Source organism: Echeneis naucrates, chromosome 14, assembly GCF_900963305.1.
Source record: "Echeneis naucrates chromosome 14, fEcheNa1.1, whole genome shotgun sequence".
In the NCBI taxonomy this organism is placed as follows: Eukaryota; Metazoa; Chordata; class Actinopteri; order Carangiformes; family Echeneidae; genus Echeneis; species Echeneis naucrates.
The window spans coordinates 5,853,335-5,875,146 of NC_042524.1; the positions used below are offsets into that span (position 1 = coordinate 5,853,335).

The following is a 21,812-nucleotide window of genomic DNA, read 5'->3' on the forward strand; positions in this document are numbered from 1 at the left end:
TTAAAGTTGTAGTTTCTGTCACATCATCTCAGTTCATCTGACTATCTATTAATTGCTCTATTTCCCAATATAGCACCACTCCAAACTCTCATTTGTAGAGCTTTGGTTGTTCTGTTTGTGCCAAAGGGATTAGCAGCGAGGCCAGAGAGGAGATGAGATGGAGATTATGACAGAGATAATAGTCTTTGGATTTAGAGTCACTCAGAGGAGGCAGCAGGAATTCAAAGCTGTAGTGTTAATCACAGGTGAGCCATGTGCTTTCTGATCTGATTTGAGAAATGCCCTACCACTGATGCACAACAGAAAGGCCAATGGAAACAAAAATGACAAAATACCTGAGAAAATAAAACACAAGAGCAATTGTTTAAGTTTCTTATTTCCATCCATAACCCTAACCCTAACCAATCCATGTATATTCACACCATTCTTAACCCAGCATATTTCATTTGTATCCTGTTGAATTCAATTATCGAATCCAACGTTTGAGATTGATATTTAATGTTTGATATTATCTGTACCTCTACAAACATTAAACTTTAAATTCTCTTGATTTATAAGCTTACTCTGTGTGCAGACTCCAGCCATCTCTGTAATAAGTGAGAATGTTGTATTATACATTATATAATTTTATTATACATCCATTTTATGTCGGGAAGACAGTGACATTTTGTGGTATGTCGCCATCTTGTGGTAAACTAGGCTACAAAAAAAGGGAATGCCTCAAACACTAGAAAATGTTTACATTTGAGATCTGTTATTCAATGCCTTTTGTATTTAAATGAGTTATTTTTTTTCATTTCATAGATCCAAATATTGCACAGATCAACGATAACTCCCATGACGAATCCAGATCGACGGCTGCTATCTGTCAATTAAAGTCCGCACATTCGCTTTAAAGTTTAAAACTGAAAATTCAGCGAGATGGAGCAGACGTGAGAGCCAAGATTGTAAAAATGGGTCATGACTTTGAGATATGGGATTGTGATCTATTTGTGTGGCTGCTGAAACACGACATATCTGAACTCGTCATGTGACTGATTTTAAAAAGAAGTGACGAATCTGCCGTTCTACGTCACAGTCAGGAAAGAAAGATGGCGGTCCCTACAAAGCAGTAAGTAGCAAACATGCTAACGCTATTACGATACTGTGTGATCAACAATAAACAGCTGTTTTATTTGGTTAAGGTTTCAGCTACAGTTTTAATGAAGACGTGAGTTTGCGGTAACAATCCTGGTGATTCCCTTCAGGTCTGCTGATAAAATAAATAGAGGGAGCACCGCTGCCTGCAGCTTGTGTACGACATGTCAGGGTCACTCATATTTAGGTATAACACTTGAAATTTTCTCTTTTTACTCCATATACTTGGTAGCTTCATCTTCCCGCATTTATTTCCTTTCAGTGGTTTTCTTTGTCAAGGACGATCAGTGAGGATGGGCTAAGAAAAACTTTTAACTCGGCAATGTTAGGCTATTCGAAATGTCATTCATCTTTCAAGTTTCAGCAAATTTCCGCTATATTCCTCTGATTCTAGCCCAGTTTTACATATTGCAATCTATGCAATCTAACATCCATTTGAACCGCAGTATTAAACTAGAAAATGAATTCAACCAGACTGAGCTCTTTTTCAGGAACACCATGCTAACAGAAGGTGGGGCTTCCCTTTGCTCTGAAAACAGTCCCAGATTTTATATGTGGTTTTCCACATATCTCAGGAATATTTATCTGAATCTGAGCAGTTGACACTGCATCAGATATTTTCTGCACATTCACACTGCCAGTTCTGTCTCATCCCACTCACTCCATGATTCAGATATAAATACTGGGGAGGCCATTCAGCTGCACTGCACCTAGTGCCACGGTCATTTAGCCAGTTTGAGACAACTTTTAGTCTTTGACACAATCCATGTTCATGTTGGATTTAGATATTGAAAGATGGTAAACTAAGGCCAGGGTGATGACTAGGGGCTAAAGTGTACCAAGAAAACATTACATCATCCAACAAAACCTTGGGTTGTTGACCCAAGGCAGGTTTTGTCCAAGGATTCATGGTGTCAGTGTTGATTTTAGACACACCACCAGAAAATGGTCAGAAATACAGCCCATTCTTTGTTGATGTGAAGTGTGTGTAAAAATGACTTCAATGGGACAGTGCTTAAGAAGCCTTGTTTTGTGTTTATGCACAGATATGGGCTGATCTTGCCTCAGAAGAAAGGAGCGTTAAAGACAGCAGCTCTACAGAAACCCTCAGTGTTCGGGGATGACTCAGATGAAGAGGTGGGTAATCTTGTGGATTTGCTTTGAAGGCAGCACAAAATAAGCCATACCAACCAATCACTGCAAATCATTTGAAAAAGGATGGAATCAAAGTAATTGCTGACATTTTAGAAGACTTACGATTTTTTTTTATGTTTTGTTCCTCAGACATCGGTTGGGGAGAGTCTGAAGAAAGAAGCCATCAAAAAGAAGATGATGAAGCAGGTGAGAGCAGGAATTACACAACTTAATGCTATAAACCATCCTACATTTCATTCCATTCCTCAGGTCTTGTATTTCTGTCTCTTCCCCAAAGACTCGTTTGGAGATGCAGAAGGCGCTGGAACAGGACAGTACTGTATACGACTATGATGCTGTGTACGATGACATTCAAAAACAGAGAACTGAGAACAACAAAAAAGTTCTGGGAGGCACTGACAAAAGGGTAATCTCATTTATGTTGGATTCTTGTGTATCTGCGTTTTCCAGAGTTCAGAGTGATGTAATGGCTACCGTGCACTGCTGCTTAATTTCATTACTTTCTTGTCTGCTCCTCTTTACAACAGCCAAAATATATCCACCAGTTAATGAAAGCAGTGGAAGACCGAAAGAAAGAGCAAGAACGAAGGGAAGAGAGGAAGATCCAGAAGGAAAGAGAAGCAGAGGGAGAGAAGTTTGCTGATAAAGAGGCTTACGTTACCTCCGCCTACAGGCAAAAGCTGCAGGAGCAGAAGGAGGAGCAGGAAAGAGAAAGAAGAGAGGCAGAGATAGAAGGTTGGACTTAATTAACACCTATTTTTGCCTGCTTGCAGATGAGATTGTATTGCCTATCAGTATCTATTTAAAATGTTATTTTCAAAAGGAAAACTTCTCATAATCCTTTAGCAACCTGAATATTGTACAAACTATTTCTCCTGTCAGTCTGAAAAAAGCCTCACAGTCTTTCAAATGTTTTATTAATCTAATATTAGATTGTGGAAGATAAATTGATTCATTCAGCAAATGTTATCATCAGATTACAGTATTATGGCACAGATAGAGACTTCAAGATGTTCTGGAACTAAACTGCTTGTTGTTAAACGGTGTCGATGATTTTTTTGTATCACGTGTTGTTGTTGTGTAGCTGCTTTGGACGTCAAGAAGCAAAAAGACTTGAGTGGTTTCTACAGACACCTGCTGAACCAGACTGTAGGAGAGGAGGCCATTCCGGATCGCTTGGCAAATAAGTCAGTGTTAGCGCCAATAACTACAACAAGCACACACACATTATAAACATTTTTCTGACTCTGATTAGTTGTGACTGTTCCTTCTCCCGCAGAACTCAAATTTCAAAGCCTTCAAAAGAGACAGAGAGGACTTCCCCTGTTGCTTCACCTACGTCCCATGACAACATCCCGAGTTCATGCAGTGACAGCGAGGAGGGGCACGAACAGAAGCCTGGGTTTAACAAGAGTGGGACAAGCTCTGCACACTCAAAACGCCAGTACAGACAGAGGTCGCCTTCATCAGGGAGTGGAGAAGAGAAGGAGAAAGAAAGAGCAAGAGAGAAAGACAGACATAGGAAGGGCCACAGGGATGGAGACAGAGATAGAGACAGAGGGAGGGACAGGGACAGAGACAGAGAGAGAGACAGAGACAGGATAAGGGAAAGGGATGAAAGGCATGGAGGAAGAAGAGATGACAGGGACAGAAGGAAAGACAGAGACCGAGGCAGGGATGATGACAGAGCTAGAGGCAGAGGGGATACAGAAAGGGAAAACAGGCATGGGAAGAGGGAGAAGAGCCCAAGAGACAGGGAGAGGGAGAAGAATGGGGACAGAGACAAGAGGAGGAATTCAGGTGAGGACCAGCGGAAGGATAAAGATAGGGAAGAAGAGAAGGAAAGAAAAAAGGAAGCAGAAAAGGAGAGAACATCGAGGAGGGAAGAAAAAGACCCAGAAAAGAAGGAAGAAGCTGGAACAGAGAGGAAGCAAAGAGAAGAAGGCGAAGAGAAAGGCGAAGAGAAAGGCGAAACAGAGGAAAAGGTTAACAAGTTTGCAAAGCGCAGCACAGATCAGACTGTGAGCTCAGCGAGAGAGAGGTACATGGCCAGACAGATGGCTCGCTCGGCCTGTAAGAGCTATATCGAGAAGGAGGAGGACTGAGAGCTGCCCAGCACACAAATACAATGCAAACATGCCTGAACTGCACATAACCCTAATCCCAACTAAGAAAATAGGGTAATACCACTGTATCATTTTCATTTTTGTCTCTTAAACAAATAGATTAAAAAGAAAAGAATAAGTTTCCTTTCTGTCTATTATAACCTGATTCCCCCTGCTCTTCCACTCAATCCCACTGGTTCTCTCAGAAAATGTATTGTCATTTTGAAAGTTTTTTTCTTTGCAAGGCTCAAGGAATTTCTTCCAACAGTTGGGCATTGTAGTTTTTTAGCAAATGTTCCTCAAAGGAGTAAATATTGCATGCGTTGGACACCATGCTTTAATCTGCAGATTAACACCGTATTTACATCAGTAGAGCAGCGTATGTGAAACTAAATCAAGATCAACTACAGTGCCCATGTTTATTGTAATGAAAGTGTCGCTCAGTGACGCGTATTTTAAGCCACAGATAACAACAAATGGAAGGAATACAAATGATACACAGATGGATCATGTTAGTGGGATCAACTCTCTGTCAGTTTTTGGCTTTTTGTAGGATTTGATGACAAGAAAACAACAGGCTCTTGCCAACTTTGCCAATGGCCTTTGATAACTTGAAAAAGATTTTAGGGTGGCTGTATACGACTATATTCATTTATTACTTTGCATTAAGTATACTGACTTGTAAATATGACTTTGGAGAAAGAGCATCCTGTAACATCACATGCAGGGATGAGTGTATAAATAGGAAATATTGTGTTATTGATTAATTGGATGGATAAGTGTGAAATCCTTCCAATTGAAGGTTTGATGTTGTGTTTACTTCTGTTCAGATTTAGTATGTTTCTCATGTAATCTGACTAATTATTAAAATCATTTCCGATCCACAGCTTCTTCTGTTGTATTGCATTATGTTTGTTCTGCTGTCATGTGCAGTTTGATGTTAAAATGTGTACATTAATGACAATTTTACCATTTAATTGTGAACACTTTATTTCACATGGATCATTTAATCAAACATGTTACTGCTTTACTGGTTTTGAGCAGGAGAGCAATGTCAGATTGCAGGAATCTTCCGTGCGTCTCTTGAGCTTGTGCCAGTTTAGTTTTATTTGTACAGGGAGGCACTGGACCACTGAAAAAAGAAGAAAGTTCATCTGTACAATTGTTGAAGAATTCACTGACTTACTTTTTCATGGAACTGGCAGGTCACTACTTTTTTGCTGCTTCAAAAAGAAATGTTACTTTTTCCCCTCAACATTTATTTAATGTCTATTTTGTGTATTGTTACATGATAACATGTAAAGTAAACTAGCCACATCGTGACCAATTCGATAGCAGTTCTTTCACCAGTTAATTTTTTTGGACTGTTTCAATTAAAATACACTTTATAGGAGTGTTGCTACTTTCCCAGCAGTAGTATGGATATGTAGGGATTAAGTGTAAATAGACTTGCCTCATCCCAGGTCAGGTGGATGACTCCATTGGTTGATTTTTCCTCGAAAAGCTCTGTAGTTGGAAGAGCAAAAAACTTTGGTTATTTTTTTATTCAACGCACCTTAAACATCTATTTTAAGAGGGAGAGACACTCAAGGATCTATAATATTGTGCTGTAGTGTTTATCTTTAATATTCTACATTCTGATAAAAGCCCAATTTGTCAAACTGCTATGTGGCTCTGACGGTAGGTTTCAGTGTCACCCACTTGTTGTTTTCTCCAGATGGAACATGAGAACGATGAAGTTCTCCAGAGTCGTGGTTGAGAAGCCCGAATAGCGAAACATCATCAGCATCACCAAGCCATTGCTCACATTCATCCCTGGTCGAGAGAAATTACAGTCGTGAGTATAGCTCCCTTCCTTCTATTGGAATAAAGGTATGTGTGAATGCGTTACCTGCAGATTGAATTGCTCTCTCCAGCTCATAGTCAGACAGGGTCCCATTCTCATTCAAGTCAGCACGATGGAAGATTTTCTGAAGAAAAGATGAATCTATACTTAAACACTAAGAGCAGCGATAATGTGCTCTTTTTCATGATATTTGCACATTGGAAAAGAACAAGCTACACGTTTATCGGATGTGTCCTGTGTAGATGAAACTCCTGAAAATAAGGGACATGACTTGAAAGGTGTCTCGATCGCGGCTACATTGGTTTTACCTTGAACTCGTTAATCTTCTTCCAGAGAACTGAGAATTCAGAGAAGGTCATCGTCATCCTTAGGTCAGTCTTGATGCACATTAAGGACATCATGTAAAAAACAGATGGAATAATTTCACTCCTGATCCAAACCCCATTTTGAATCTGGCATGATTACGCAGGAATATTTAAGGATACATCCACCATGGCACTCATGCTCCGACAGGTATCCAGACCAAAGCCATAACGGGTCCCTGTGGACAGTAGATCATGGACAAAATCAAAGTAAGACTCATGATTCATGATGAATGAATTAAAGTGCAGAATGTGACATAGAGCGCCTCACCGTGAGGGAAGTTGTCATTGAGGAGCCTCTGAAGCTGCGTGGGACTCAGCTGCCCGTTCTGACGACAGAAACAAATTCACCAACAACTGATTTACTGACATCAGGGAAAGAAGAAAAGGATGAATGGAGAGATAAAGTGAAAATAGCACACCTGATCAGCATAGCGGTTGAACAAGGTACGGGTTGGATCACGATCAGTGTCTTCTTCCGTGGGCTCAGTTGGGATCTAGAAGAAAACAAAAAGCATCTGCTAATCACCGAACTGTGTGTCTGAAGATGGCCTGGAGTTGGCATGGAGCTCACGCCAAACAACATCTGCTCTCTCAGCATCACAACAATTAGGTACTACAGTTTTCTATTTCATACCTCAGGGAGAATCAGTTTCTCATCTTCTTGGTCATCATGATCATCGTGATGGTCGTCATCGTCATCATCGTCGGCATGGTCATGGGGACTGGACGCAGAGAGGAATGTGTTAATAATGGTCACCTCATAAAAGAAAATGTGCAACAAGTTCTGAATGCTGATGAATCAAAATTTTCAACGCTGATAAACTGCGGCGGCTGACATAATTTTTTTAATGATAGCAAGGAAAAGAAGTACTGATATCAGCTTATGTTTTCTGTTTTCTGTTTGCTGTTAGCATTGAATTAGTAATCATGGTGATATCTGCATCTCAGAAGAATGGACACGTTTTTTCAGTTTGCTAAAGCTCCAAAATGCCCCGAAACTTTGACTCTTTTCCATTTCAGCATGTCAGTCATTACATCTGTAGTTCTTCTTTTGGATCTTTACCTGATCTTGACTTCAGACTTGGTGAAGACACTGAGAACAAATTCTGCAGACATGTTGGGCCTCACGGTGGAGGGCACGACCACATACTCTCCCGGCTCCAGACTGTGCATCTCGATCACATCCCTGTTGTAGCTGTACATCTGCCTGGATTTAAGTGGTCTGTTTCTGTTGAAGAAGCTGGATCCCAGTCTTCCCTTTCGAGTCTGGAAGTATAAAGAACCTTGTTTAATCGGATGAAATTGTTCCTTCTGTGTGAAATTTCTTGTGCGGAATTGTTTTGTGTGAAAAGTTGGAGAGTGATGTTGTCTCTTCTGTGTACTCACCCCTGCAGGAACCTGTGTGACAGAGGAAGCAGAGAGTCATTATGTTGTTGTCAAGTCAGAAATTTCACAGGAATTGTTCTACATCTTTTCCCTTGCCTTCTGTGTTTAATCAGCTTCACACTTGCTGAAATGTTTTGTATTATTTAATCACTATCTGATATGGCGTGCAAAATTTCCGAATGCAGACCTTAAAGACGGTTAGTCCGATGGGGTGGGAACGCCTCTGCTTGCGATTGTCATGCTGCGGTTTCTGCATCAGAGAAAGCAGGATATTTTTGTCGTCTTGCTCCTTCCTGTCAATGATTGACACCTGGATGCGATACTGAGGATTTGTAGCGAAAGTGGCTGCAAATAATAAACAATAGTAGCACTGTTGGAGACTCTCTGAAGGACAGTTTTGCTTTGGGTTTTTTGCACACACACACACACACAAACACACACATATATAATATATCCTACATATGTAATTCCTTGTGTTTGTTGGTAAAAGGTAACAGAATGAACTGGACTCACAGTAAGACAAGTTGCCGCCTGCAGAGGCTCCGGCCACCCAGCTGCCGTCATAAATCATAACTTGCCACTGGCAGTTAAGGTCACCATCAATGAAGTTGGGGTTCTCACAGCAGATGGACACCATGTTGAAATAGTGGCAGAAGTCCTCCAACGCCATCCTGGGAGACAAAGACGAGCGCAGTGATAGTCAGTCAATGGTGGTAACACACAAAGAATCATGCAAATTACAAACTGGTGATGATGGAAGGAAACAATATTGATTTTGAAATGTTTCCAAGAAATCTGAAATTGGTTCACGGCCTGGAGCCGTGCTGTGTGGAGTTTACATGTTCCCCCCTGTGCCTGCATGGGTTTCCTGGTGACTCTAAACTGTCTGTAGGTCTGAGTGTGAGTGGTTGTTGGTCTCTGTCTGTCTCTGTGTGTTGGCCCTGTGATGGACTGGTGACCTGTCCAGGGTGAGCCCTTCTCTGGGCCAATGTGAGCTGGGATTGGCGACCCAGGAACAGATAATCGGTAGAAGATGAATGAATGAATGACTTCCATTCATTAAATTTGTTCCCACCCAGTTTTGGTGGGAAACGTTGATAGTAAATACAACTGTGTTAACGTACAGGAAAACTTAATTGTATACTTTTAAATCAGTAATTTTACCAAAACTCTCCATCGTCGCGATCAAAACACTTTTCTCGATCTTCTTGTCTCACTCTCTCCCAAACATCTGACCTGAGTGCAAAAGGGAAAATAAATTGATGACAGAATCAGACACGTCAGAAGTGAACTGAATCAGCTCTTGGCTAATGTTCTTCACAGAAATATAATTAGTCTTGAGTAGTAGAGGAAAGGAATGCTGTTTACTCGTTTTGTCAGTTACATGAGTGGATGTGTGATGGATTCATTTACTTGTCACTCCACTTTCCGTTCCACTCTGTTTTGCCCCAAGGGTTCATGATTCGCACAAGCTGCTCTTTGGAGCCATAATATTCAACCTGAAATGAAGAGCTGAGAGTCATGCACTGATCGTAACAGTGACTTCACATGAGACCAAATTAATACTGACAAATCTTTAACTCAACCCAACTGCAAAACATGATCGCATCACTAGAAGCACCACGCTTTACCTCAGTGACAGCCGTAACAGAATAGGCGTGAGCATCCACCAACCCAGTGTGGGCCACAGTGTTCACCAGCTCGCCCTGAAATGAACAAAACCATTAAAGCACCCCAATCTTTCTTTTTTACTTTGTTCTAATTTTCCTGAATGAACTTGGTTCCTACCCCTTTTGGGGCAGTTCCACAGCAAATCATGGACTTGCACCCGGTGGCTCTGCTCAGTTGGAGCCACAGTTTCTCATCATGGCCCGCCGTGTGTGCTTCCCCAAGTTCGTAAGTCATGTTTACGCCTCCGCTGAAATCCTTGCAGGCCTCTGACGGCAGGCCGGCGTTCATGTCTGCATATGAACCGCACACTCTGAAGGAAAAAAGATGTTTGCTATCCAGTGGGTTGAATCTTATTTGTGGCATTTGTGGCACAAAAGATAACTTCTTAACTTACTTGGCATAAGCCTTCTCCAGCAGGGGAACCCAGAACTCATTTCCTCCTTTGGAGCGAACAGACAGCAACTGGTTGTTTATTGTGGGCAGATGGTCATCAATGACAACTTCCACCCACCTCCCAAACCTCCAGAACTGACACAGAAAGAGCAGGTGAGAGTTACGAGTTTGTTGATGAGCACAACGTGCCGGGCAGATAACTCTGAAGGATGTACGGCTGAATGCCTCTTGAAGTCTTTACCCTGAAGTGAAATATTCCTGCGTAGTTCTTGAAAGACTGGTCCATCGGCACGACCTGCGCCATCAGGTGCTTTTGGAAAGTTAGAGAGGAAATTGCAGCCAGAAACCAGCAGTTACCTGGCGAGGTCAGAAACAAATAGTTTTCTCAAGCACTGCCACACTAAAATGAAATTTTCAGCCATGCGAGATATTCATTTCTTGTTGTCATCAGCTGAATGCAAGAATTCTTTGCTTACCAACCATGCCTTGACTGAAGTCAAAACGTGAGGCTCCCTTCATACAGAAGGTCGGCTCATCTCTGTTGTTCTGTCTCTTCAAGATTTCCTTCACAAAAAAAAAAACAAATGAAATAAGGCAAATTCAGACAAGCATGTAAAAAAACGCATGACAAAAAAGTTGCACGTCAGAACTGAGTATTTTACAGCTGGACGGAGCCATTCCACTTCATCCTCCTGCCAGCGGCTCAGATTGGGCAGGTCACCCAGAGAGCGGTTGTCTGGTGGGAAGGTGTTGTCCACAAACAGCCTCTTCCTGCGGAGGCTGTTGTCCTTCAGCTGAGCATAGTCTTGGTACTTAAACCTGGCGGGGTTGGAGGGACTCCCCTCGCTGCCATCTTGGTAACGCAGGTTGATGATGGAGGTGCAGGTTACAGAATCAGACATGATGAATAAGAGGCTTCAGGGAGACTCTGAGAAACAAAGAGAAAAACAACATCAGAAAATAAGCAACAAATGCTAAATGTTCCTCAGGTGGAGATAATTACCTGAGAGCTGTTTGTAACCAACTGCTGCTTCACTGCTTAAGGAATCACTGAGTGGCCAAGTTGGGTCTGTGCAGTCTGACTTATATTCACACTGAGTTATGCAAGACTGGAGTCAGACCCGCCCCTAAATTAATAGTGAAAAAAAAAAAAAAGTATGTATGTATGTGTGTATATATATATATACACATGTATACATATATATATATATATATATATATATATATATATATATATATATATAAATGTGTGTGTGTGTGTGTATGAGGTTCATCACCGTCACTTTAAATGTTCTGTTTCTCCTTTTGAGTTTTGACACCACTTGACACCACTCTAGATATTTAAAGTAAAAAAGTGAGATTTACCTTCAGATAAATCCTCTTGATTTGGAGATACTAAAAAAAGGGGATGATAAAACGAATACACTTATTTATGTCAGCTGGATGTTACTGCTGGTAAAACCTGCAGAGCAGCTTCTCTGTCAGGGTGATTTTTACAGGTATGGAACACAATTATGCAATCATTGGTGATATTTGCCTCTGGCTTAGTCTTAAGATGTAAACTGTCATGCTCATATCCTGCAGGAGAAAAAAAAATGTGACTTGTTCAAAAACACGATCTGCGGTTATGAGACGAAGGCGCTGTAAAGCTTTGTGAACGTGCACAGCACTTTGCTTGTGTGAAGGTTTGAGAAAGCCGTTGCTGAACTGAACTTTTACAAGTATCTGGGGAAGTTATGTTTGCTCTATGCTGTGATTGTGATCTTAGAGTCGTTCCTGGCAAAGATTTTCTGTCACGCACACACAAATCACAAAGCAAAAATCAAAACATCTCTGTGAGATTAGTCAAATGAAAGAATACGGATTGGAACGGGCGCACCAGACTGGTCTTCAAGACAAAATGGAACAAGCTGATTTGACATAGAAGGCACCTGAAGCACATTTTCTCTTTTTGCATCTGATTTTGACAGTTTTTAATCCCTGTGGTCATTGTGTGTCTTCACTCAGCTTTATCACCAGGTCACACAGAGACGCCCGACCCCACAGATCCTTAGGACCATTTAGAGTGTCCCCATTCAATAACCCAACCATGCTAAAGCTGACATACCAAATAGTCCTCTGGAAAATAAATCTTAAAACTCTGATGATATAAAATGTCTCTACACCTTATGACCGGGCATGTAAAGAATCTGAAGGAATTGTTGCTGAGTAAAAGCAAGAAACAAATTTCTCACAGTGTTATTGCAAAGTAGCATCTTATTATATGTGATCATATAAATACCTGCAACAACCTCCTATGCAATCATGTCCTGACATGTGAAAGCACTTGTCTCTGTTATTTACTGTGAGCTGTCTCCTACTCTCAGATTCAGGGGTGCCCTTGGGGAAAATTTGTATTTCAACATCAAATGGGTAATATGCAAATAATCACAAAGACCTACTACAACTAAAGGTTTCCATTTTTTTAATTTCCCAAAACCAATGGGACACCATAGTAGTAAAATTGAAGTAGCAAAACATTGGTGATGTAAATTCTCATGTTCTCCTACATACTCATTTCTCAAACAAAGATAAACTTTATCACAGGCAGAAAACTTGGTATAAGTTTTCTTATTTCCTTTCAACAGGCTGAAATTACAGGTATGCTGACAGGTACCGAAAGCGTTCATTTTCCCTTTGTCAAATCCTGGCATGTCAGTACATCTTTTCTGCCATTCTACGCAGTAACAATAATAACGGACTTTTGTCTGGGGACATACGTGAAATTTTCCCTGTAGTCAAATTCTTTCAATACAAACAAGCTGTTCATCCTGAACCCTCTAATTTAGCTCACAGTAGCCCTTATTTATCACATGAATGTAGGGGGAAAAAAAATTTGATTTGGAGGGACCCTCCTCAGACAGGCTCCATCTAAAAGACCACTGACTACCCAAAATACCAACGTTAGGTTATATTTAATGAATTAATTCTAGATGTTTTCTAACCTTTCACCACATTCAGTAGGTTTAGCATCTTTTAGATCTATTGGCTCTCAGCTGTGCCACAAAGAAGCCTTTTACACACCTGGAGGTATATTATGTTGGCCATCACTCTACACCACTCCAAAAGAGAAAAGGCAGAAACTGTTAGATCATTTTTATTTTAAATAAAGTTGATAAGAAATTATCCTCCAATGACAGTGTAAGATCTTAGTGTTAACACCCACGCATTGTTAGCTGGGAAGCTTTAATTCAGAGGGGGCTGTTGCGTCTTCAACAGCTGTGAAAAGACAACATTCCCACTGGGATTTACATTAGTCCCAAAATCCTCAAGACAGGTTTAATCGTTTGTGAAAGAACACGTACAGTTCAGTTTGCATCACTCAAGCAAATGCTCCCTGACAGGATCATTGTTTTGGATTCCAGATGTAATTGCCTTGTTGGCAACAACATCCAAAATCCTTCGGGACCAACTTTGAGGTGCCCAAATCAGGAAGTGAATTTACTTCAAGAAATATTTGCACAGCTGATCCACAGAAACTTTTAAAACCTGAATCAACTACATCCAACCGATTCTGCAGCTTTTGTCCAGACGCATTGTTGCAGGTGTGACTGTATCATGTGACTTGTCTACACCCCCCCCCCCCCCAATTTCTCAAAAAGAGAACGCATTTTGAAACATTTCAGACTTTAGAGAGATTTAATAAAAAGCATTTCATCCGTTTTAGATGGTGCAGGATGTTTTTGAAGCATGTGGATGTCCAACCTCAGACCAGGTCCAAATGAGCTCTGCAGAAGAGGGACTCAGATTAGATTTACAAAAACAAACAAAATACCCTGCAGACAACCGCCAGATTAGAGCCAAGATTGTGAAAACAATTTACCATTTTAAGTTCAGAAAACCGAGAGTCACCACTGAACCATCTGCCGGTAATTCCAGCTATTTCAGTTTAGGTTTCATCACAACAATGGACAATTATACTTGAATATCATATTTTAACTAGATCTTATATCTACCTCTTAAGTTCATGTCACAGTAGACTTCAGGCTCCAACTTGTGTCATAGCATCTGGAATGAACACAACAGGGCAGATTGTGGACCAATTACAAAAAATAAACAAATGAAAAGAGAAAAAAAAAAAAGTCTCCATAAAGCCGAGCTAAAGTCTCAGAAAACTGGATCGTTAACAATCGTCAGTTATCGCATCTGACGGCACTTCCTATTCCAGATTTTCATCATTGATGTTTTAGGCTTTACTTACTGCAAAATTAGCTCACCATTGTACAACATGAGTGCATATATTTACTATTTAGCTGTATTACTTGGCATATCTAGCAAATATCTTAAATGATTCCAAATGTAATCAATCCAAGGACCAAATTCAAAGACAGTTGCAGCCTAATTACTGACAGGACTGAACTGAAAGAATGCAGAGCAAGAACTTATGGAGCTCAACCATGTAGAGCACATTTTCATTGTACAAAAGGTGTGCTTATACAAAAGCTCGTCTGCAGATTTCTACTTACAAGGATAATCTCAGTGGTGTAGCTGTAACCTTGGGAAAGAGGAGGAAAAAAAAAAATAATTAAAAGCAGTAAGAGACCAAGCACTGATCAGGTCCATTTGAGACAAAGTACCATTTTCATTGTGTGTTCAGAAAACTAATGATCACCACTGAGCAATCTGCCGGTAATTCCAGCTATTTCAGTTTTGGTTTCATCACAACAGATTGCCCTTTTTTTTTTGATGGTACAAAATGTAAACTCACCTGGACCTACTGACTCATTGTCAGTCAGCTTATGTAGTTGGCAGCATACACAGTACTGCTGGGAAACAAGTTGGAAAAACAAGCATTAGAATGGAAAAGAGAAAGAAAACTGGAAAGACTTAAAATTCAGAAAACGTGGATGAGCGTCATCACCATACATCTTCAAAGCAGTGCCACATTAATGAGGACCAAACTTACCCATCATTCAAATGGCTTGCCATCAACAGGTGTATTTTCTTCACTTCTTATGGCAGCTCACATGTTGATGTTTGAGCTACAAAGAGAACCACAAAATGATGCTTTGAACAGCAACATGCAACTTTGAGAGGTGACAATCTTTGTCAGAATATTCAGAAAACCGAGCGTCACCACTGAACAATCTGCCGGTAATTCCAGCTATTTCAGTTTGAATTTCATCACTACATTTCATGTCGCATTCAAATTAAAGCGCATTATCAAACCAACCTTTGTCTCATGTCCTCATCCCAGTCTGCTTCCTGCTGACCTTAAAAACACAGGAGAGAAAAAAAAAGCTTTTTAACTCCAGAGGCAGGGAAAAGGGACTGACTGTAAAGACAGCTGCTGGAGGCTCAGAACAGTGAGTTAGAACCATCGTCAGTTGTCGCATCAGACGGCACTTCCTATTCACAGTTTTCATCACAGACACAGCTGCACAGCCATCAGTTTGACTTCAGATGCTCACCTCCTGCCTGCCATGAGGACTTGATCAGATGATTTATTTAACTCCTGCATGGAGCTGCCAGACTGAAACTGACCTGAGAGGAAGGACATTCAGGGTTTAACAATGTTCACGTCACAGATTGAGACTGAAGACAGAAAGTCAGTCAGTCCATTATGGCGTTTACAGTGAAATACATCATTTCTAAACTTACTTAACGTATTTCTAATCAACATCACAGCTCATTTTTAATCATAAACGGGCTCAAAGTAACAACAGCAGTTTAATCACACCGATATAAAGACGGTTAGCACATCAAGGCCTCCCAACAGATAGACAGATAATTTTATATTTGCATTAAACCTGAGAAAAATCTCACTTTCAAATTTTTTCTGGAGCATCTCTGAGTCCTCTCCACGTGGCTGCCTGAGGCCTGACAACAACTTCAACCACTTCACACCGCGTTTCACCTGAAAAGCCAATCTACACCTGCACTGCCGTGTTGTTCTGGTGGTTACGGCTAAAGTGCGTTTTTACTGGACTGAGTTTATAAACTCTCCACGCTGAGCCGGTTCTGCGGAGCAGCAGTGAGGAAAGACGAAGCGGAAAAGGACGAAAACGAGGTGCGGGGCCTGATTTAAGCCTCCCTCTGCGTCGCGGAAATAATACGTCAGACGTACAAACGGACGTAGAAGCGTCGTGTCGTCACCTGCCGGCAGTTCAAGGCCTGTCGGAAAATACAACTTCTGTCCGTTCGCGTTTTAATGTGGAGCTCTTTTAATCACCAAATGTTGTCGGTTGTCTCATCATTAAAAGTTCATTATAATAAGAATTATATGTATTTTAATACTTCAATGTGGACAATGCTAATTATCATTCAAACTCAACAATAAAAAAATTCAATTTAATTATAAAAAAGATAAAGTGTGATACTGACTGTCTTCACCTGGTGGCGCTGTGTGATGATGTTTACTGTCTGCTTGTCTTCATCAGGCTGATGGAGACTGCCATCAGATGACTGCCTGTCTGTCTGCCTGCCTGCCTGTCTGTCTGTCTGTCTGTCTGTGCAGACTCAGTTCGGCCTCTTCTGGCTCTCGTTCTGTTTTCCTGACAGACTTTGGACATCACATCACTTTTCCAGACCCAGAACACATTTCCCTCTGAAATTTCAGGTAAAGTGATGTTTTGTTATTTTTTATTTTATTTTAACTTCATTTACATAATGTTAGTTTTACACAAAGTTCAAGTTTACACAACATTCCTTAAATCCTGACTTAGGCATAGGAAGTTGTAGTTTTATCACACAAGTTCATAAAGTCCTAAAAGTAAAATAAGGAAGAATAATGTCTTGGCATTGTTTGGTTTCCTTGGGATGTTTGACAGGGACACAATGCTTGGAGTTCACTGTAAACATCCTTTTTCAAAGTAAAGTAAAAAATCTGATTTACTGCTTACACAGCTTATACTTGAGCTAACTTTTTGATATTCGCTGCATTTCAGGAAAACTTGAAGACATTAATTGCATCCTTCGCTGGTTTGGGTAGGAATAAACAAAGAGAAAAAAGAAAACTTGGGTGGTACGTGGGTGTGTTTTCCTGAGGTGAATGAAAAGTGCAGGTGTGTTGTCTGAGGAAGTGAAGGTGGAAGGTGTGAGTGTGTGTGAGCATTGAGCCAGTAAAGCAGCATGTTGCCCCCTGTGAAAAAGGACCGAATTATTACTCAGCTACCTAAGGTTAGTCACTCACACACACACACACACACACACACTCTCACACACACACACACACACACACACACACACACTCACACACACACACACACACACACACACACTCACAGTGTAATGCAATTACAGCAAACATTGTTACTGATGATGAGGATGTTTAGAGTCTTGAACAGCTTCTCTGAAAGTGCATGACTGCAAATTTATAAATTTTATGTTCTTCTTGTTGTCCCCATAAAGCCTGTAACTTGTTTTAACTTTTGAAGACTCTTTAAAATTGTGAAATGAGCATCTTTCACCACGTGATAGAAGCCTGGTAGATTTAAATCTTTACTAAGGTCAAACGTTTTATTTTCCAGTTGCTTGGCCGCTTACGTTCCTCCTGAGTCTGACTGTTTCTTTTCCACACTTTCTTTGTAGTGTTTTAGTCCAAATGCAGCGTTGCACACCAAAGAAGGCTTCCACCCACAGGTGAAGGCTGCATGTCAGGTACCGAAGGCAGACACACTGAAGTAAGATCTAGAGGATTAATAACACAACACAACACTCACTGCCTGTCATGTGTGTAAATCAAACAAACTGGGTCCGGAATGGCAAGTAAAATGTTGTGCTATATCTGCTGTGCCAGCTGAGAGCCCGGTTGTTTGTTTAAAGGTTGGTGTTGCTCTGTATTTCTTACCTATAATAAATTACATAAAAGAGCCAAAACAACCATTTTCCCTGCTCTTTCTTAAACTGGTCTTCCTGCAAAGCCTTGACAGGCTGGTCATAATTATATAATTTGGTTTAGTTTTTTAATTTTAAAATGATGTATTTTTTTTGAACCACCCTGATCTCCACCTGCTTCAGTCTGCTCTTATTTTGATCTCTTAACTTCATTGCTTAACCACTTACATTTTACTGCATCTGTATTTCCTGTTGTTGTTGTTGCTTCAGTCATAAACAGCTGACTTTCTGTTACCAGCTTCAACATTGCCAAGGTCATTGTAGTAGGAGATGTTGCAGTGGGGAAAACGTGTCTGATCAGCAGGTAAGAACTATTATCCATAGATATGTCAGACAAAAAGTAGGCTGTTTTCATTGTTATATATATATTTTTTTTTACTTAATTACTTATTTACAAAATTTTAATATAGCTGTACTGCTTGCAGCATCATTACAGTTTTATTCTACAAAATTGTCCAAAAAGTGCTGCCCCACCATTGACAATAATTGGTTTAAATTAGATGGTCCAGGAGTGGAATATGGAAATGAGCATTTGTTGGATTTCCTGTGATGTCTTTCAGAGTGAATGACATGTTATTAAGTTTGACGGTTTCATTTCATAGACAAAAACATTAAAGGAGATTTCTCTCTCTAACAGACATTTTTTGGTCCCTCTCAGGTTCTGCAGGGCTGCATTCGATAAGAACTACAAAGCAACTATAGGGGTGGATTTTGAGATGGAACGCTTCGAGGTTCTGGGCGTTCCCTTCAGTTTACAGCTGTAAGGGCGTCCATATACAGAGAGAAACACTGATAAAAATACACACACTGAGCCGCAAAGAACTAATTCACTTCCTGCGTTGACTTTGATCTGATGTGATGAAGTTCTTAAAAATCTGTATTCAGGCCAAAGTGAAGTCACATGATTAGATAATATACAACGATCTATACAACGTCCTCTGGGTAATTTGATAAGTGTCTTATTTAGATTATTAGTTGGCTAATTATTTGCATGTTCTCCATCACCGCCTTTTCTTCAGTTGAAAATGTGAAATCAAGTGTAATATTATGTAAGTTTGTAAGTTTGATTATGTTAATTTTCTTATACCCATATTCCTCCTGCCTGTGTTTGCTTGTCATTAGTGACCTGGTTGCTCTGAATAACATGACAAAGTCTGTTGCTGAATCATCGTGATGACCACAATAGCCTGTCCAGACATTTATAATTCCCTGAGGATGAATCCTGATGTCAGTGACCACCAGAGGTTTTTTAGATAAGTGTCATTGGGATGGCTGGAAATTTTGAAGAGTTAAGTTTTCTTGGATGAACTGTGATAAATATATCAATCCTTGAAGTTTAGTTAAAGAATTTAGCTCAGAGAAACTCTGATGACTCTACTTTAAGTGTAGCCTCAAAGAATTCAAAGAAGTAGCCTTCTGGTTGGTCCACTTTTATTATCACTCCTTAAATATAAACAGCCGTCATGACCTCTTGACACGGCATCCCTGTGATACGCCCCTTCACTTCCACAAAGCATCTGTTTCAGGTGGGACACTGCAGGTCAGGAACGGTTCAAGTGCATCGCTTCCACCTACTACAGAGGAGCACAAGGTTTACATGCCTCCCTGTTTGCACATTCATGACAATTCATGCAGTGTTTAATCCATTCAGCTCTGTTCACGTCGTCTCTTTCCCCCTCCAGCCATTATAGTGGTGTTTGACTTAAGCAGTGTGGGCTCATTAGCACACGCCAGGTAAGAAATGTCCCATTACACCATTACTGAGGAATGAAAATGCCATTAGAAAGTCATTAAAAGTTTTATAGCTGTGTGTGTGTGTTTGTGTGTGTCTAGGCAGTGGCTAGAGGATGCAATGAAGGAAAATGACCCATCCAGCGTCCTGTTGTTCCTTGTTGGTACCAAGAAAGACCTCAGCGTGGGTGATGGATGTTTTTTTTTTTTTTAACAAATTAAATGTAATGATTTGCTGCACTTCTCTGTCTTATATAACTGAAAGGACATGTTCAGATTTTAGACTCATAGTTTGACAAAGATATTTAAAGACGAACATTTTTTGGCCACCAGTCCAAACATATCCAGTTTAGGATGATAAAACAGAGACAGTAAATAAGATGCAGACACTAACTATGAATTTACTGACTCTTCAGTAAAATGAGTTCACTGATTGTTGGTAATGTGGAGCCTAATTTTATGGTAACAGTCTGATCTCTCCTCCTTCTCCGCTCCTCAGTCTCCTGATCAGTTGGCTCGGATTGAGCGGGAAGCCATCAGACTCTCAGAGGAAATCAAAGCCGAGTACTGGGCTGTGTCCGCAAAGTCAGGTGATCAAACACGAGCACATCCCCGACTGACTCGCACAGTCATCATCCCGACATGCTTTTCATTTCCTGTAAATCCTCTTTTCGCCTCAACTCTCGCTTATCTCGTTCACAGGAGAAGGCGTCAGGGATTTCTTCTTCCGCGTGGCTTCTCTGACTTTTGAGGCCAAAGTTTTGTCTGAGCTGGAGAAAAGTGGGTCGAGGCACGTTGGTGATATTATCAGTGAGTCAGCTCCCTCCGATGGTTTCTCATTATTCAGAAGGTGGCACCAAATCTTCACCGCTTTCTTAGATTAACCATCTTATTAGTTTCTAATTCTGGTATCTACTGTCCTTTCCATCAGTAATGATGACAGTTTGGGCCTTTTATCAGCCCACCGAGAAACCTCCCTAACCACCGCATGGGCCCTCCAAGCTGTGCTTAGATAAACAGATGAACATATAAAGTGTTTCAAAAGAAAAAGAGAAAACTGAACAAAAATAGATTTAGAATTTCTTTCGCTTGTACACTTTTGTTCTGCTGCGGCATTTGCATCATATTCAGTTGAGATAATCCACGTTGCCCGTTTTCATGGTTACGAAGCGAAATGTCTCTCTGGATTATTGCAGGTTTTGATCTTTTTATGGGATTTGATGGCAAATAGAAAAATGCTGACTACCTCATTTAAACCCAGATGGCACCTCTGAAAAGGAACATAAATAAATAGTTAAACGGTGTTTTATTCTTACAGGGATCACAGACATCACAGAAGCAGACCGTACACCAACCAAGAGGAAGTCCAATTGCTGCTAATGAGACGCCGTGAACACAAAGACAGAACTGAAATATGGTCCCCGTGATGATGTATCTGTGGCTCTATGCAGAAAAAAAGAAAGAAAGGCAACATTTTACTGCAAGTTGTATGTTTGTTGTAACAAATTGTAAGTTGAGACCATAAAGAACAAGATGTCACTCAGCAGGGTGACCATAGTGTTGTTCATACAGCTGGTCAAAGATAGCACAAATTAAACTTTGTGATGTTTTTGGTTCTGAAAATATTTATCAGAAAAAAGAGAATTGCCCAAATCTTTGAATGAATTGCCTTTGGTTGGTGTTTTCATAGACACGGTGTCTGTTTGTCAGAAGGAACAGTTTTTCCCATTAAGGATCAATTCTCAGCGTCAGATCAGATGCATTCTGTGGTTTCCTCACTCGTCTCCCGTCATGTGTCTGAGTTAATGCGTTGCATATGCCGACTCCCATGACCGCAGTCATGCCCACAACACATTTCTCTCCTCTGACAGCAGGATTCTCATGATCTTAAAAATGGAGGGATTGTTTTCAGGCAGGGAAACGAGCTGTGAGTCCAATCGGTTCCCTCAGTTCAGTTCAGTGCAGACAGAAGGGAATGTGTCTGTTTACAATCATGCTTTAAACTTTTATTAACACTCATAGATGATGGATTGTGAATAAACTGGTTTTGATCAGAATTGAGCTTTTGTCCTGGTGAACTGTGAAAATAATTCTTTACAGTTTAACATTTTTGTACCATGACCAAATATCAAATACACACACACACAC

The 21,812-nt window shown here is 40.5% G+C and overlaps 3 protein-coding genes, 1 long non-coding RNA gene and 5 other non-coding genes across 12 annotated transcripts; 2 read left to right on the forward strand and 7 right to left on the reverse strand.

Annotated features, from left to right (window-relative positions):
• Positions 1-1,085: 1,085 nt before the first annotated feature.
• Positions 1,086-5,347, forward strand: nsrp1 (nuclear speckle splicing regulatory protein 1). Its single transcript, XM_029519235.1, has 7 exons — positions 1,086-1,111; positions 2,184-2,274; positions 2,422-2,478; positions 2,570-2,698; positions 2,820-3,027; positions 3,377-3,479; positions 3,572-5,347. Exons 1-7 carry the CDS (start codon positions 1,092-1,094, stop codon positions 4,395-4,397), a joined length of 1,434 nt encoding a protein of 477 aa, XP_029375095.1. The 5' UTR covers positions 1,086-1,091; the 3' UTR covers positions 4,398-5,347.
• Positions 5,348-5,408: 61 nt separating this feature from the next.
• On the reverse strand, positions 5,409-11,173 carry LOC115054171 (calpain-2 catalytic subunit-like). Its single transcript, XM_029519234.1, has 22 exons — positions 11,062-11,173; positions 10,721-10,986; positions 10,535-10,622; positions 10,300-10,415; positions 10,060-10,193; positions 9,783-9,975; positions 9,626-9,700; positions 9,408-9,493; positions 9,159-9,230; positions 8,508-8,665; positions 8,182-8,339; positions 7,995-8,006; positions 7,672-7,874; positions 7,243-7,330; positions 7,028-7,102; positions 6,877-6,934; positions 6,729-6,784; positions 6,552-6,620; positions 6,289-6,367; positions 6,099-6,212; positions 5,851-5,903; positions 5,409-5,529 (listed from the first exon to the last, which is right to left on the reverse strand). The coding sequence occupies exons 2-22, from the start codon at positions 10,958-10,960 to the stop codon at positions 5,503-5,505; spliced, it is 2,154 nt and encodes a 717-aa protein (XP_029375094.1). The 5' UTR covers positions 10,961-10,986; positions 11,062-11,173; the 3' UTR covers positions 5,409-5,502.
• Positions 11,174-11,303: 130 nt separating this feature from the next.
• Positions 11,304-21,687, forward strand: rab34b (RAB34, member RAS oncogene family b). 3 transcript variants are annotated; one of them, XM_029518820.1, is made up of 12 exons: positions 11,304-11,321; positions 14,812-14,828; positions 17,165-17,216; positions 17,628-17,719; positions 18,172-18,237; positions 18,592-18,693; positions 19,460-19,524; positions 19,616-19,667; positions 19,767-19,848; positions 20,164-20,254; positions 20,367-20,474; positions 20,983-21,687. In XM_029518820.1, exons 1-12 carry the CDS (start codon positions 11,304-11,306, stop codon positions 21,042-21,044), a joined length of 807 nt encoding a protein of 268 aa, XP_029374680.1. In that variant the 3' UTR covers positions 21,045-21,687. The 3 variants fall into 3 exon arrangements, with proteins under 3 accessions (XP_029374680.1, XP_029374678.1, XP_029374679.1); XM_029518818.1 differs by lacking the exons at positions 11,304-11,321; positions 14,812-14,828 and having other exon boundaries at positions 17,071-17,216; positions 19,448-19,524; XM_029518819.1 differs by lacking the exons at positions 11,304-11,321; positions 14,812-14,828 and having other exon boundaries at positions 17,071-17,216.
• LOC115053926 (uncharacterized) lies at positions 13,193-16,105 on the reverse strand. 2 transcript variants are annotated; one of them, XR_003841552.1, is made up of 8 exons: positions 15,864-16,105; positions 15,509-15,581; positions 15,271-15,310; positions 15,004-15,079; positions 14,806-14,860; positions 14,564-14,592; positions 14,054-14,105; positions 13,193-13,825 (listed from the first exon to the last, which is right to left on the reverse strand). It is a non-coding gene; the product is annotated as an uncharacterized LOC115053926 (long non-coding RNA). The 2 variants fall into 2 exon arrangements; XR_003841551.1 differs by having other exon boundaries at positions 14,806-14,863.
• LOC115054827 (small nucleolar RNA SNORD65) lies at positions 13,929-14,002 on the reverse strand. Its single transcript, XR_003841634.1, has one exon. It is a non-coding gene; the product is annotated as a small nucleolar RNA SNORD65 (small nucleolar RNA).
• On the reverse strand, positions 14,203-14,280 carry LOC115054831 (small nucleolar RNA SNORD49). The gene has a single exon (XR_003841638.1). It is a non-coding gene; the product is annotated as a small nucleolar RNA SNORD49 (small nucleolar RNA).
• LOC115054828 (small nucleolar RNA SNORD65) lies at positions 14,689-14,762 on the reverse strand. Its single transcript, XR_003841635.1, has one exon. It is a non-coding gene; the product is annotated as a small nucleolar RNA SNORD65 (small nucleolar RNA).
• On the reverse strand, positions 15,154-15,227 carry LOC115054826 (small nucleolar RNA SNORD65). Its single transcript, XR_003841633.1, has one exon. It is a non-coding gene; the product is annotated as a small nucleolar RNA SNORD65 (small nucleolar RNA).
• LOC115054830 (small nucleolar RNA SNORD49) lies at positions 15,399-15,470 on the reverse strand. Its single transcript, XR_003841637.1, has one exon. It is a non-coding gene; the product is annotated as a small nucleolar RNA SNORD49 (small nucleolar RNA).
• Positions 21,688-21,812: the final 125 nt, after the last annotated feature.